The sequence below is a fragment of the Panthera onca genome, chromosome C1, assembly GCF_046562875.1.
Source record: "Panthera onca isolate mPanOnc1 chromosome C1, mPanOnc1 haplotype 2, whole genome shotgun sequence".
NCBI classification, from domain to species: Eukaryota; Metazoa; Chordata; class Mammalia; order Carnivora; family Felidae; genus Panthera; species Panthera onca.
Genome location: NC_138346.1, coordinates 189,901,845 through 189,918,029, shown reverse-complemented (window position 1 = coordinate 189,918,029; position 16,185 = coordinate 189,901,845). Strand labels below are relative to the sequence as shown.

Genomic DNA, 16,185 nt, shown 5'->3' with positions numbered 1-16,185 from the left:
AATCTAGGGCCACCCCTGGGAAAACAGTGCCTCCTTCTGTTGCGGAGGGGCCCAGGGCCTCTGGCTGGAAAGTTACAGAACCCCACAAACCAGGCTGGAAGCTCCTTCAACCATCACAGCATCAGAGCTGGAAAGGGACCTTTCAAGGCCTCTAGTGCAAGCCTCCAGACCCATTCCTCCCTAAGTCCCGCTGAGAGCAAGCTCAGTCTTGCTTGCACACTTCTCATGACAGGGAGGTCACCCCCTTCTCCCAGAACGTCATTGGAGTGATGTGCCGGGCGCAGAGATCCGGGGTTCCAGGCCCTTGGCTAAGTGGCAGGGCCTTCTCCACCCCCCTCTTGCTCTCCCCCTTGGAGGAGTGGGGGACAAAGGAAGGGGTTGCACGGGCCGGGTGGGTGGGGGGTGCTTGCCAGCATGAGGAGAGCCCCAAGGAATGGCTCTGCAGAGGAAAGTTTGGGAGAGCCAACCTCAAACTTTGGTTGGAACCTTCGGGATGCATTGAGGGGATCCTGGGCCAGCAAACAGCATGCTGGATTGTGGGGCTGCCTTGTCCTTCCCTTCTGATATCCTCAGGGCCCCAATCCATGACCTATGTAACCTCTCCCTTCTGGGCAGAGGCCCCTACTCCTAAGGATGGCCCTACATCCTGGCTGCCTTCCCGAAGGTGCCCCTGGTTTCGACGTCTTCCTCACCGCAGCACCTTGGCTCTGTACCCTGGACCCCATGCCCCAGGCATGGGGGACCCTAGCTCCCACCCAGCCCTGAAACCAGAATCCGTCCTCTGCTTAACTCTTGACCCGAAAGCCCCTAACAGTAGGCGACACAGTTTCCTCCCCCAACCCTTGCCCCACCTTAGGCCTCCTCTAAGACTGGCTGGTGCTCTCCTGAGCCAGGGCCCCAGACGTTTGGGGTGGAAGGGCCCCCAACCTGGGAAGGTCCCCACAGCAGGGAGGCAGTGGTGACACCCCAGGGCATGGGATGGGGGATGTTTGCCTAGGTCCTATTCAGACAGTGATAACACGGTCCTTGAAACTCTTGGACACAGAGTTTCTGTACCAGGTACTGGCTAACCTGGGCATGTCCTGGACAACCTGAGGCCTCCCCGCATCTGTCTTCCTCCAAGATCTGGGGGGATGTGGTGGGGAGCTGGGGTGTGGGAAGGGAAGTCTGAGCACACACACAGACATGCACAGGTGTGTTCCCGTGCACACAGACACGTGTGGGTGTTGTTGAAATGGGGGTTCATTAGGCAGTGGGGGGTGTGGGTCTGGGAGGGAGGACATCAGTCCAGGTGGGCAGAGCTCAGGCAGTGGAGACCACAGAACCAGGTTACAGGCCTTCACCGGGAGGCTGGGCACCAGGCACGTCTGGGGCAGATATGAGGGCCCAGTAGCTGGACCCTCTGTAGCCGGCACACCGCGCCCTGTAATAGGGGCACTATTTACGCCGAAATCTGCGTGGTGCGGACCTTTGCACCGTCTGCAAAGCTGCACTAGGTCCTAAAGCCCTGACCTGACCGGTGTGGGATCAGAGAGCTCTGGCAGGAAAGGAAGAAAATGTGGACACGTGTCCACACCCTGGTACCTGGGTACCCACACCGTCACATGTGCACACACGCACGCACACAGACACGCACACGTGCACAAACACACACCCTCGACTCCATGCGGCCTGCCTCTGTGTACAGTGAGGACCCAGAGGCCTTTCTCAGTGTGCATGGCCAGGTGAGCCTCTCCACCCCTCAGCAGCCTGTCTGTGCCCAAAGGGTGGCCATCTCCACCTCTACCCACCCACCTGAGCCAGACCCAGCTCTCCCATCCTCCTGTCTGTCTCTGACTCCCTTCTTGGGTCTCTCACTCCTTCCGTCCTGACATCTGTCTCCTGTGCACCCCTTATCTGTCCGCGCAATGAGGGGTGGGAGATGGGGGTAGGGAGGGGATCGGCTCAGACTGACCCTGCAGCAGCTTCTTGTAGGAGTCAGGGTCCCCCTCACCACACCCTTGTTCCATCCCCAGAGTCTCCACTTGGTGGAGAATCAAAAGCCAGTAGCCACGCCCAAGTCCTAAGTCAGCGGTGTCCCCACGCACACCCGCCCCCAGCTCCAGCTAACTTGGCTCTCTCCCCCACCCGACCTGCCCTGCCAGCAGCCGGATGGCCATCAAGGACCGCATCCGCATGGGCAGCTCCCAGCGACGGACGGGCCCCTCCAAGCAGCACCTGGCACCTCCACCGATGCCCACCTCCCCGAGCAGCGAGCAGGTGGGTGAGGCCACCAGCCCCACCAAGGTACAGAAGAGCTGGAGCTTCAATGACCGCACCCGCTTCCGGGCCTCCCTGAGACTCAAACCCCGCACCTCTGCTGAGGGTGAGCCCCTGGGGGTCTGGGACCCAGGACCTAACTGCATGGGGGGCAGGGTGGGGACACAGTCCGGGCTGGGGGCAGAAAGACGGTTCTAGTCCCAGCTCTATAGCTGATGGACCATCTTTGGGCTCTGGTCTTCTGGTCTGTGAAATGGGTGTTGTGACACCTGCTTTGCTGGCCTCTGGAATCAGATGAGAATTCAGAGGGTGGCACTTGGTAGTGGTTAAGAGTACAGGCTTTGGAGCCCGGCTGCCTGGGTTTGAATCCTGGCCTTTGCCACTTATTGGAAAGTTACAGAATCCCACAAACCAGTCTTTGGGGGGGGGGGGTGGTGCTGACCTATGGGAGTCTGGGCATGGCTAGTGCCCAGGGCCTCTTCTTCCCTGCCCAAGAAGCTGCCTGGCCTTCCCCCACTCCTGCCCCCCCCCCCCCCCCCCCATGGAACAAGGATAGTATCCCCTCTCCATGCAGCGTACTGGCCTGGGAAGAAGCATTTCTCTTCCCCGGGGAGAGAATGACTTGCTTTCCAGGGCCTTTCCCCCTTGTCTCTGGGGCTAACTGTCCCGGTGGGACCGTAGGCCTTCCTCCAGGGCTGTGTGTAATTTGCCTCAGGCCAAACCAGATGTGCCCTAAAGCAGCTTCCGCTCACCTGGACACTGGGCAGATTCTTACTCTGGTCGTAGGGCAGATGGGCACGCAGTAAACCAGGGTTTTCCACCCTGGGTAAGGCAGCTAGGGAGGCAGGAGCCTGGTCTGCCTCGTGCCCCCAGGAAGGTTCTGCACCCTTACTGAGCCTCTCTTTATCGGTATCTCTAAGGGTGGTTCGGCAAGTGGTGGTCGGGGTTGGGAGTGGCCCCCTTCTGCTGCCACCACTCGGGCCCCCTGACTTTGCAGAGGGCCCCTCGGAGGAAGTGGCAGAGGAGAAGAGCTACCAGTGTGAGCTCACAGTGGACGATGTCATGCCTGCCGTGAAGACGGTCATCCGCTCTGTCAGGTGAGACTGAGGCCTGAGGTGCCCCCCCCCGCCGGCCCCCCAATCCGTCTGCCACCCATTGCTGCTCCCCGTCTGGGGCCTGCCCTCATGGCCAGGCCTGGCCTAGCTCCCGGGCACACCAGCTGCTGCCCGCCTGGCACCCTTGGCGGTGCTGGCTGGCGGGGGGCCCTGGAGTATGGGTGGGGTGGGAGGGGCATATGGCTCCCAGCAGGGTTTGCTCATCCCCTTCACGTCTGGACGGCCGGCTAGGTAGGGCGGTAGGCTCGGCTGCCCACCACGGTCCCTCTCCTACCCCCGTGGTGTCCTCTCTGTGTCTCTCTCCTCTCCTCACCCCTTTCTCTCCCCCTAGCTGTGTACCAGCTACCTACTCTCCCTGCGTCTGTCCTGTGTGCTCTTTCCCTCCATCTCTGTGTCTCACTCCATCTTCCTTTTGCTTCTGTGTCTCAAAGTTCCTCTCTCTCTCCTTGGGTGTTTTGATCTCAGCTTGTCGGTCTCCCCCAGGGCTTGCTCTAGAGCAGTGCTTTTTCAAACCACAGGTCCCAACAGTTTGAAATCAACTTAGTGAAATCAACTTAGTGGGTCACGGTCAGCATTTAAAGAAAAAAAGAATAGAAAATAGCAGAGTGCATCCCCTGTAGGAAGGATAAATAATGTTTATGAAACCTACATTGAAGTTGTGTGTGTGTGTGTGTGTGTGTATCCTGGTTTCTGATGTAAAATGTATTTCTTATGGTGGGTCTTGGTTAAACGAGTTTGAATATCCCTGCCCTGCTGACTCTACCGGCTGTCTCCCTGCCTTGACAAGAGTGGGCCAGAGTCCCCCCCGAGCCCTTTAGCCATGGCTCAACCATCATCTAGCCCCCAAGCTTCTTGGCGTGGAGTCCTGGCCTAGACTCTGTCTCTGGCCTGCAGCTCTAGCTCCAGAGACCTCCTTCACCCCCAGGCCTTCCAGAATCACCTCCTCTCTTCTCTGGCTGATGCATCCACCCACAGGCTCTTTCTTTTGTGTCCTTTGTAAAATCAGAGTCAGCTGGGTCCCCCTCTACTCCCCAGAGAGTCTGAGGCCTCTCCCCACCCCCTTTTCATACATGCTGTCTCTCCCCCTCCAAGTGAGGCTTCTGGAACACATCGCCTGAGCTGCCACATAGCCTGGGTCAGCTCTCCTTGGCCACCCCACAGAGCAACTCACACCCAGCATACCCCAAACCTGCTCCTCCTCCCGTGTCCCCATTTCAGGCAGGGGCACCACCATCCATCCTGTTGCCTAAGCCATGGGCATCATTCTGCACTCAGACTCAGAAGCCTTGATGTCCCTTTTTGTCCTGAATTGCTCTAAAGCTGCCAGCTCCTGGCTCAAGCCCAGCCCCTAGGTCTAGTCTTCCTGCCCAAGACTCTGCCCCTCCAGGGCATTCTCCGCACAGGCTGGCAGAACCATCATGCTAACATAGAGGAAACCACAGCGCCCCTTCCTCAGCACCCCAATTGCTCATTGCCTGATCTCTGCCAGGGATTCAGGGCTCTTCTGAGTACCTCTTCCTCCTACCCACCAGCCTCCTTTGCAAGGCCAATCTCTTTCTCTGTCTTCTGTGCCACCCTACCTCCCTAGGGGGCGGAGGGGGGGGGAACTGACCCCTTATCTTCACATTCTGTTCCAGCTACTTTGAATGGAATCTCACTCATATGCCTCCATGTCTGTCTGTGTCCGGAAAGCCTCCCTTCATCCTCCTCTTGCCTTGGGGATGGAAAGTATCACTCTCAAGACTTGTCCTCTGACCTCTCCAGCTGAGGTCCCCCTTCTCCTGGTCCCAGACTATGAGCGGTCTCTCCATTCCTTGACACAGCCCTTGTCTCCCCATAATTGTGTGTCCTGTCTCCCACCCCAGAGCAGGGCTCTTGAGACCTGGGGTTGGATCTGATGCCCCTTGGGTACCCAGGGTCCAGCACAGTGGCACTAACAAGCATGTGTGGGTGAAAGCAAAAATGTCTTCCCCTAAGTGGTCTTGATCATCAGTGTTCACAGATGCCTGCCCTGTGTCCAGGGCAGTCCCTGGACTGCCCAGGCAGAAACCAGGCCCCGTCCCTGACCTCCCAGGCAGATACAGGCACATTAAAAACCAACCAACCAACCAACCAACCAACCAACCAACCTATGAGGGCTGAGGGTGGAACGTGGTGGGTAGGGAAGGAGGCTGGGAGTCTGACCCAGCAGAAGCTGTTTGCGGCGACCCAAGCAGAAGATGCCCTCATGGTAGGCAAATGGTTAGCAAAGGGATGGAAAGGGGGCTGGGAAGGAATCCCCTCCCGCTGAGACCCCCCTCTCCCGACAGGATCCTGAAATTCCTGGTGGCCAAAAGGAAATTCAAGGAGACGCTGCGACCGTATGACGTGAAGGACGTCATCGAGCAGTACTCGGCCGGGCACCTGGACATGCTGGGCCGGATCAAGAGCCTGCAGGCTCGGTGGGTGCTCCGGCAGTGAGGCCGTGGCCCCAGCCCCCACCCAAGGACTGCTCGTGGGAGCCCCTCCGCTCGCGCCCAAACAGAGCCCCGAGCGCCCCCTAGGGACCGCGGAGGGAGCTGGAGTTTTGGCCTGGGCAAGGCCTCTGGCTTGCAGCTCGCCACTGAGGCTCCATCCACCCTGCACCTGTTCCAAGCCTGAAGAAGGACCCAGGCGCAGGTCCTCTGTGCGAACCCTACTGACCTGCACTCCTCGGGGGACGTCTTTAGATGACTGTTTCCTGGTCCTAAAAGAATAGGATGAAAATAATCAGTGATCTCCCATCTCCCAAGGGGATAGGCAGATTGTCCTCAGTGGGATCCACCTCTGGCCTCTGGGACCCTCTGGCACCTCTTCTCTCCACCTAGCATATAGGAAGAATTCTTGCACCAGGACCCTAATCACCTACACCTTTCCCTTCTCCTCTTGTGGCCTGAATTATCACTGCCCATTCATTCACTTGTTTCCTTAAATAATCGTTGGGCTTTTGTTACTTGCCAGATAGTGAGGCTCTGGTGGAAAGCAAAATTCCCAGCCCCCGTGGAGCTTTGATTCTAGTGGAAGGAGAACAGATGATAAATAAGTGAAACTAGACAATGTCAGATGATGATAAAGGCTCAGGAGAAAACTAAGGGTTAGGGTGTTGGGGACTGTGATTTTAAATAGGTAAGCTGACATTTGAAAAAAAAAAAAAAAACAAACTGGAGGTGGGGCAACCAGCCCTGTGGCTGTTTAAATAAAGAGTTTTCAGAGGTAATAGCAAGAGCAAAGACTTGGGCAGGTGTCTGGGGTATTGTTTCAGGAACAGGAAGGAGCCCAGTGTGTCTGTTCTCTAGCCCGAGAGAAGTAGGCAAGATTAGAAGGCGAATGGCATTTGGACTGTTTAAAGCCCTGTAGGCCACTGCAAACACGCTGGCATTCATCCACGGGGAGATGTAAGCCTTGGAGAGCTCTGAGCAAAGGACTGACAAGATCTGAGTTACATTTTAAAAGGAGCACCCTAAGTGCTGTGCTGAGAATGACCTACAAGGGAGCTAGGGTAGAAGCAGGGCAATCAGTAAGGAGGCTACTTCAGATGTCCAGATGTCCAGAGATGATGGGGACTTGGACCAGGGTGGCAGCAGTGGAGGTGGGGAGAAATATGCCGACTCCAGATATATTTTGAAGGTAGAGCTGACAGGGTTTTCTGATGGGGTATAGGAGAAAAAAAGAGTCAAGGCCTGAAGCCAAGGGTTTTGGCTTGAGCAACGGGAAAAAGTTGCTGTTTGTCGACACGGAGAAGGCAATGACTGCGGCACGTCTCGCTCGGGAGAGTTGGGGAGTGTTGGGTGATGATGCCCATCGGACATCTAAGTGGAGTATTGCTCTGGCAGCCAGACAGAGGAGTGTGGACTTCCAGGGAGAGGTGTGGGCTGGAGATACAGCTTTGGTACCAACAACGTACAGAGGAATTGCAAATCTGGAACTGAAGACGTCGCTTCGAGTGAATAGAGAAAAGAGGTCCCAGGAGTGAGCCTTGGGGCCTACAGTGTTTTGTGGCGGGAAAGGAGGAGGAACCAGCAAAGAAAAGTGAGAAGGAGAAGTCGGTGAGGAAGGAGAACTGGGAGAAGGTGGTGGTTTCGGCCCCAAATGAAGTGGAGGAGGAAGGGTGATCAGATGTGTCCGAATGCTGCTAAAAGGTCAAGTTTAATGAGGCCTCAGAACTGATCATGGAATTTAGCAACATGGAGGTCATTTGGATTTTGACAACAGCAGTTTTGGTGAGATAGTGGGAATGAAAGCGTGACCGGAGTAGGTATAAGAGAGAAAGGGAGGAGAGCAGTTGGAGAAGCGGACAGAGATAACATTGTCAAGAATCATGCTTGTAAAGGAGAGCAGAAAAATCAGGTGGGAACAGCTCCAGGCTTGTCCACCTTATAACCCACATCCCCGCTTGTGTCTCTCCCTCTTTTACCTGTCCTCCCACCAGGCAGTGGATTTACTTGTCATGTTCGTGTGTGGTGCCTTTGCTCGGCTAGTCTGAAAACACTCAAAGCAGGGGCCCAGGGCCCTCCATCCACCTGTCTCCATTTGTCAGGGGCAAAATGGTCCCTTCTCCCCATTGCGGGCTGTGTCTCCCCGTTCAGCAGGCAATCTAGAGTTCTCGAGTGAGGGACGGGGCGGGGGGGGGGGGGGGCGTGTGACTGGGTGCTTCGACGCCCAGAAGGTTACCTTCTTCCACAGGGTGGACCAGATTGTGGGCCGGGGGCCGGGGGACCGGAAGGCCCGAGAGAAGGGAGACAAGGGGCCCTGTGACACGGAGGCAGTGGATGAGATCAGTATGATGGGACGCGTGGTCAAGGTGGAGAAGCAGGTGAGTATGGGATGGAGTTTCGCTCGAATGGCGGAGCTGGTCGTTGACCAAGAAGCTCCGGAAGGCTGCGAGGTCCAGCACAAGGGGAGGGTGCACTTCTCAGCCGCAATCCAGAGCACCCTCCGGGGAGGCCCCAAGCAGGGCAGACGCGTCCCGGGCCCCACGATCCCCGCCCCACAGAGAAGCCGCGCCTCCTAGGAAGTCCGCCCACTCCTACCTGACGACCCCGATAAACCCACCCTTTTCTGCCAAGCCGCGCCTTCAAGTCGCTAACGTCTCAGATAAACCCGTCTAAATTTCACCTGTTTCCATGTAACCCCGCCTCAGTTGTCTGTCTCTAGCTCCCGGACTATTCCAACCAATCACAACTAAGTTTCCCTCCGGGAATACCGCCCCCCCCCGCCCCCCCCGCCTCGCTTCCCTCCTTCGTCCCGCCCGCCGGCCAAGCTCCGCCTTTCCTGTCTCACCTCCCGCGGGAGGAGCCGCGTCTCCCAGAAGCGCCCCTCCCCGGCCAAGCCCCGCGTCCTGGCCCCCGCCCTCCGCCCCAAACCCCGCCCCCGCACCCAGGCCCCGCCTCCAACCGCGCCCCGCCCCCAGGTGCAGTCCATCGAGCACAAGCTGGACCTGCTGTTGGGCTTCTACTCGCGCTGCCTGCGCTCTGGCACCTCGGCCAGCCTGGGCACCGTGCAAGTGCCGCTCTTCGACCCCGACATCACCTCCGACTACCATAGCCCTGTGGACCACGAGGACATCTCCGTCTCCGCACAGACGCTCAGCATCTCCCGCTCGGTCAGCACCAACATGGACTGAGGGGCTTCTCAGGGGCGGGGCAGCACACGGCCAGCCCCTGGGCCTGGCGCTCGGACCCGCCCTCTGAGGCCTCCGGACTCCTCTCTTACTTGAACTTGCTCCCTTGTGGGGAGAGAGGCCACACGCAGTATTGAGCTGCCTGAGTGGGCGAGATACCCGCCGTGGGGGTGCCAGCGACCCACCCCACCTCAGGAGCGTGAGATGCCAGGCCGCACCGAGGGCAGCCGCCGCAGCTGCCCCGCGGCCTCCTCCGCCGCCCCCCCCCCCCCCCCCCCCCCCCCGCCAGTGCCCTGCCCGTTCCATCAAGGCCCGACACAGCCCGCCTGGCAGGGGCACTGTCCCGGGAGTGAGAGTGGGGCGCTGGGGTCCTGGGCCCTGACCCAGCTTCCAGCTATGCAAGGTGAGGTCTCTGGCCCGCCCTTCGGACAGAGCAGGGAAACCCTCCCGCCAAGTCCCCGCCCCACTTGGGGGTGGGCCCAAGGTGCCCATAGGTACCGACTAGCAAAGGACCCTGCCACGAGGCAGTTGGGCACCATATATGCAAACTATGTTAAATATGCAACTATGGGGACCCCCATGGGGTCCCTCTGCCCCTCCCTCCTTGGGAGATGGGCCTCCAGCAGTAGCTGGTCTCAGGCTGCTTGGCCATGACCCTCATCCCTGTTCTTTGGCTTATCACCCCCTCCTCACCCCGCATGGGGCCTGTTTGTTTCTCCCTTTCCTCCCCAAGGGCAGTGCTTGGGCCTTTCTTCCATTTTGCAGGGACCCTCTCCCAGAGGCTCCTTCTTCCTGCTGGATGTCCACTTCCCTCCTTGGCCCTCCAGACACCTTTGACAGCACAAGTTTCTGTATTTGCCCCCACATCTCTCATGGACAGTGCCCCCATGGTCACACACAGTTTCCCCAGACATGCAGAGAGTCTCTCACACTCACAGTGATGCACACAACCACACACGCTTGGAGACACAAGCACACCGCCCCTCAGCCTCTCTTGGGCCTCTGCCGCTGATGCCAGTGGGCGGGCCTTGCAGGGTGATGTCCACCAAGAGGGAGCCTGCCACTCCATCTGGGTAGGGGAGGGAGCTCTGAAGTGGCCCCAGGCCTCTCCAGGCCTCACCCCAGAGTTTTACCAGCTCCCCTTTCTCAAGATCTACTTCTCACCAGTCCAGGAGCCCTATCTGCTGCTTCTGCTGCTCCCAAGGGCCCTCCTTGGTGTCCGTACAGCACAACTCAGGCCTCGACCTCGGGGGCCTGGACAGCACTAGAAAGACCCCAGGCCCTTCCCCAGCGTGGGTACCAGGCCTGCTTCCACCTAGGCTTGTCCCCTTCCTAGTCTTTCTCGCTCTCTGGGACAATAATGATGCATTTAGCAAGTATTTGTCGGGCACCAGCTGCGTACCTGGCACTCACACGCACTGTTTCCCCTCGTTCCACACCCCGCTCTCCACTTCAGTTGGCAGCCCCCCCATACTGGCATAAGTACCCCCCCATCCACTCCAGGCCCCCAGCACCTCTTTGGTACTCCCTATCCTCCTGTCCCTCTTTTGTGAAGCCAATGCAGGTAGCAGGAGGGTGATGGGTAGTGGACCAATGGTGACCCTCTGTGGGGTGCCAGGGAACAGGGGCTCAGCCCAGCTGCCTGCGTCTCATGACTGGGGACCTGCATGCACCAGCGCCAGGGCTGGGGCTGGGTCTTCTCAGCCCCATGGTGCCCAGCCTCTGCCCCAACATACCCTCTGCATGTGACCATCATGTCCTGGATGGAGCCTGTCCTGGCTCACCTCACCTGCACTGTCCCCAGACAGCTACCCTCCATCCCCTCAGAGACAGAGCTGTGGAGAGGGGCAGGAGAACGGGATTACCCTCTGACCAAAGGAGACTTGGGATGAAGCCTTCTCTCCTTCCACGATCAAGGTTCCCCCACCAACCCAGTTCTCGGATATGCAAGTACCTCACTTTGTTAACTTATTAACTTATTGGTTTCATTAAAATTTTCAGTAGGAGGTGGTTGCTTTTGGCTGTTCAGTGGCTGTGGGGTGGGGCACCTCGTCTGGGGGTGGGGATGAAGAAATTTGAATTAGTCAGCACCCTTTTGCTTGTAAACAAAAATCTAACCCGTTATAGCTTAAGAAAAAAAAAAAGAAAGAAAATGAAACTTATTGGCCCAGATAACTAAACTGTCCAAAGGATAGAATTGTTATAGGCACAGCTAGATCTAGGTGCTTTAACATGTCAGGGATCTGTCTTCTGTCTCAGCCTCCCTCCCAGGCAGGCTGACCTCTCATGATGACCCCTGGCACTTACAAATTTACTTTCTCTTGGCTTAGGGCCCCAGTGAAAAGTGAGTACCAGCTTCCTAATCGTTTGTGTCAGTCAGGGTCCAATTAGGAAAACAGAAACTACAATTTTTTTTTTAAATGTTTGTTTATTTTGAGAGAGACAGAGCCAGATCACAAGCAGGGGGAGGGACAGAGAGAGAGCTGTCAGCACAGAGCCCAATGTGAGGCTCAAACTCACAAACCGCTAGATCGTGACTGGAGCCAAAGTTGGATGCTCATCCGACTGAGCCGCCCAGGCGCCCCTACGCTAGGTTTTAACAAAGAGAATTTTCAATAGGGAACAGATTACATAGATATAGGTGGGCTTGAAAGAACAGAAAGAATACTAAGGTAACTGAGAGGAAACTCCTGCAGGAAGCAGCTACCTCTCCTAAGGCTGCAGGAATGGAGGGGAGAGGTTGGGGTTCGCAGAACCTACAGACTTGACTGGGGAGTCCTATCTTGCTAGGGCTCAGAAATCTGAAGGGAGGGTGTTGTCTGGCTAGTGCCAGCACCTTTTAGGGGATACAGTGAAGCTTCCCTGGGAGTGCAGAAAAACAGCTAAGGGCTGGCACCAACTGTTAGGCTATCGCTGTTAAGGTTATTAAGCAAAGGAAGAAAGAAGTCTCCACTCCTCCTGCCTTCCAATCTTTCCCTAATGCCTCTTATTGTCAAGGCCAGCTCACAAAGGTACTGTGGTTTGCAGAGTCCCAGCCCCAGGATCACAGAGCTGAGTGTAGAAGGCTGTGTTTGGAACTCTAAGACAATAGCTTCATAACTGGCACAATCCACCCTTTTGGGCACTTGGCCCCCATACACATCAATCCACACGTACTTGAACATCCATATAACAACAGTAGCTTCCACCTAATAAGATGAAACTACCTTGCAAATGAGGATAATAACCCTCTTCCCCCAAATAGGAAAAGCACAGAGTCTCACCGTCCGATAGATGTCTCCATCTCCAGGAGTTAGTCATTGAATCCATACTTGGATGATGTTAATTACTCCTCTAATTAAGTCACAAGCCCACCTACAACTAAACAGTGAACTGTAAAGTTAGCAACCACTTACAGTCTTTATATAAAATAATAGGGGAGAAGAAGGAGGGAGGAAAAAATTAAGTACTTAATATACAATGCACACACCAGACACAGAAGAAGATATGCATGCCTGTGAGGGACCTCCTTTGGGTAACTGGTCACAGTGCCATAGTTGATAGATATTTATTTGTTAATTGGGTAAATGTATATATATATATATATATATATATATATATATATATATATATAGTTAATTGAGTAAATGTATATATATCTATACATTTACTCAATTAACAAATAAATTCTGTTTTATATATATATACATATATACATATACATATATACATATGTACGTATATACATATACATACATATATATATATATATATATATATATATGGCTAATTGGGTAAATATGTGTGTGGGTGTGTATATATTTGCCATTCTCTTATATGTAATTGCCCTTAGCCAGGACATCAGCTAGTTGGGGTTCTTTGTGTGGTGGAGTGACCCAAAAAATCATTCCCGAATGGTCTGGATCTTCCATGGGCCTGCGCAGTTTGGGGTGCCAAAGCTCTTTGCTAACTTTTACTATTGTCCGTGGAAGTACCAAGAGGGCCCCTGAAGGATCCCTGGGTTCTAGACGTAGTTCTCATTCTTAGTGGGTAGCAATATCCCAATTTCCCTTTGGTGACGAGGACCAGTTAGGCAGGCAGCACAGTAACTCTTTCTTTGCCTGCTGGTTTAGTGGCATGAGAAATCCAACATGACCAGTTAGAAGTTTCCAATTCCAATGCAATGAAGACGGTTTCTTCCCTTCCTTTGAGAACTAAGACCTCCAGACTGGTGGAGCCCAACACTGCAGGGACAAGAAGCAAAAATTTTGTGAGTGGGTGCAGTAGGCTGGATAATTGCCACCCAAAGATAACAGATCCTAATCTCTGGAATCTGTAAATGTTACCTTGTAAGGAAAAGGGATCTTTGCAGATGTGATGAAGTTAATGATCTTGCCTTGGGGGAGATAATCCTGGATTATCTGGTGGGCCCTGAATCCAATTGTAAATGTCCTTTTAAGAGAGAAAGGCAGAGGGAAATCTTACACACACAGGAAAGGAGGAGGCAATTAGAGACAGAAGCAGAGACTGGAGTAGTGTGGCCAGAGCAAAGGTACGCCTACAGTGGCCAGAAGCGGGAAAAGTCCAGGAACGATTCTCTCCTAGAGTTCTAGAGGGAGGACAGCTCTCCTTGACACTTTGGTTTCGGCCCTGTGAGGCTGATGGTGAATTTTTGGCCTCCAGAACTGTGAGAGAATAAATTCTGTTGTTTCAAGTCGCCCAATTTGTAGTCACTTGTTACGGCAACTACAAGAAAAAATACTGTAAGTTATTTGGTGTCATAGTGGGAGAAGCTATTCTCACTACCGCTCATTGATGCCTGGAACCGTATATTTGAGCTGCGTTAATGAGGCTAAGTCACTGTCCTCTCCATGATGGGAGGGGCCCAGGGAATCAGCCTGGCACCAGGTGGTTAGATGAACCCCTGCAGAATTGTGGCATGTTGGGTATTCAACATCTGTCTCTCCTGATGGTAGATTGGACAGACAGTAGTGGCATTAAGCAGGTGAGCTTTGGGAGGGGGGCTGTGAGTCCATATTGTTGAACCTGTAGTCTCTCTTCTTGCCACCATGACCACGTGGTGCGAGAGCATGTTGAACAAGCCCTGGAGGATTTGCAGAAAGAGGCCAACTGGTGTCCATGGGATGTGCCATTTTAGCCATCTGATTATCAAGAGCCTTGTCTGTCGTGGATGCTCTTCGGTGAGATTTCACTTGGGATAGAAATATCTTTACACTCTGTGCCCACTGCTGAAAGTCCATCTAAATACCTCATCCCAAGTCCTCCTTGTCACCAATCCTCCAATTCTGTGCTTTCTAAGTCCCTGACCGTGCAGCCAAACCATTAGCCATCACCCCAAACCGGTGTTGATGCAGTACGGAATAGACTGAAGGATGAGTAGGATTTAGCCAGTTTTAGGAACTGGGTGGTGGCGAATGTTCCGGCTAGAGTGTCTAGCATGTAGAAAGGTCCAGAGGCACCAGAGAGCATATGGCACAAAGGAATAGAAAGAAATCCCTGTGGCTGGGCCCAGGGAGCAAAGGAGAGAATGGTACAAGATGGGGCTTAGGAATTAGAGATCAAGGTCTTCAGGATTCCATAAGTCATTCATTCCAAAGAGATGGGACTTAACCGTGAGGGGATTTGGGAACCAACTAAAGATGTTGACCAGGGATGAAAGCAGGCTAGATTTCCATTTTACAAAGTTTTCTTCCTAGGTTGGAAGAGGGATTTGAGGGAGCAAGTCTGGCTGTTCCCAGTTCGGAGACTGCTGCAGTAATCCGAGCAGGAGATGTTGTTAACCTAGACAAGTCCCATGGCATTTCACTAATTGAGTAAATGTCTATGGAGCACCTGCTGTATGTCAGGTCCTGGCTCAGCACAATACACAAGATGAACCGCTGCGGGAGACCCAGGTCTGGCCCTGAGGTCATCCAGCCCCTGGGGGAAACAGATGCACAGTTGCCCAGTGCACACGCCGCTCTTTATCTTCCGAGTTTGTCTGGCTCAGCAAGGAGTGTTTGCAGGTGGCTATGGGAGTCCCCAAACAGTCATCAAATATGGCCTCGAGATCAGATACGATTTTAGCTTGGTGTGTCTTTATCTATTGCTATGTAACAACTCACCTTACACCTTAATAGCTTAAAACAACAACCATTTTACCTACTCTTGATTCTGTGGGTCAGCAATTTGAGGGGGGGCTCAGCTGAGCAGCTCTGCTGGTCTCACCTGGGATCACTAATGTGGTTGCCATCACCTGGCTTCTTGACTGGGGCGGGATGGTCTAAGATGACCTCACTGACCGGCTGTCAGCACCGTGGTTGGTCCGACAGGATGGATGGCTTGTCTTTGCTCCATGTGGCTTATCATCCTCCGGTAGATTCGACTGGGCTTCATTACATGACCAGAGGGCAAACGTGGAAGCTCGGGCCTCTTAAAGGCTGTGGCTCAGAAGCCTTACCTAGCAGCTTGGGACTGTCGTGCCGCAGGGGCTCAGCTCATATGGGGTGCTCTGACGCTTGCAATTTTTACACTCTTGCAGATCAAAAAACCCCATGCTACATATTTCCCACTTTAGAGAGCTTATGTGATTCACTTTGAACAGTTCCAGTCGCCGAAACAACTTCTTTGTTTTCCCTCTGAGAAGTTGATGGACACATTTTCCCCTTCCACACCTACCTCTTGCGTGCAACAAGATTGTGAAAGCTGCTATACTGGTGTCTTAGTTTGCTGCCATAACAAATGCTACAGACTGAGTGCCTTTTTTTTTTTTAAGCCCCAGAATCTTTTTTTTTTTTTTTTTTTTTTTTTTTAGCTCCAGAACCTTTGCTACAGCATAGCCTATTTGGAACCCCAGTATAAAAGATAAAATCAATGCATACACACTGAGCGTGTGCCCAGCATTTTGTTGCAACAAAATAAATCGGATCTGTCTTCAGGAGGCTTTCTTTAACAGTTGTAGTAGACAGTATTATTCGTCTGAAAAGTCTTTCTCCTTTCCTTGTTGCCATGGCTACCTTTGGGTGGAGTAAACGTCCCCACCTGTCTTACAATGGCTTTCCTTCAGATTCTGAGACAGAGTGGTGGGCAGAGGTTCACTGGGGAGTGCTCTCAGCAGATTCTTCTGTGGGGATGTCAGGACTGGGCAGAGGGAGAATTTGATCTGCAAATGCAATTTCAACTGAGGCATCTGCT

General features: G+C 54.0%; 1 protein-coding gene and 1 long non-coding RNA gene across 6 annotated transcripts in view; one reads left to right on the top strand and one right to left on the bottom strand.

Annotated features, from left to right (window-relative positions):
• KCNQ4 (potassium voltage-gated channel subfamily Q member 4) overlaps positions 1-11,018 on the top strand; it is a 54,506-nt gene extending 43,488 nt beyond the window's left edge. For 4 of the 5 annotated variants that reach the window (XM_078452033.2, XM_078452034.2, XM_078452031.2 and 1 more), the window contains 5 exons: positions 2,145-2,365; positions 3,257-3,356; positions 5,684-5,815; positions 8,076-8,205; positions 8,803-11,018. In XM_078452033.2, coding sequence (XP_078308159.1) covers positions 2,145-2,365; positions 3,257-3,356; positions 5,684-5,815; positions 8,076-8,205; positions 8,803-9,015 — 796 coding nt within the window. In that variant the 3' untranslated portion in view covers positions 9,016-11,018. The remainder of the gene's footprint in view (positions 1-2,144; positions 2,366-3,256; positions 3,357-5,683; positions 5,816-8,075; positions 8,206-8,802) is intronic. The other variant, XM_078452032.2, reaches the window with a different exon arrangement.
• On the bottom strand, positions 2,394-8,729 carry LOC132672801 (uncharacterized). Its single transcript, XR_013557629.1, has 3 exons — positions 8,508-8,729; positions 6,057-6,099; positions 2,394-2,543 (listed from the first exon to the last, which is right to left on the bottom strand). It is a non-coding gene; the product is annotated as an uncharacterized LOC132672801 (long non-coding RNA).
• Positions 11,019-16,185: the final 5,167 nt, after the last annotated feature.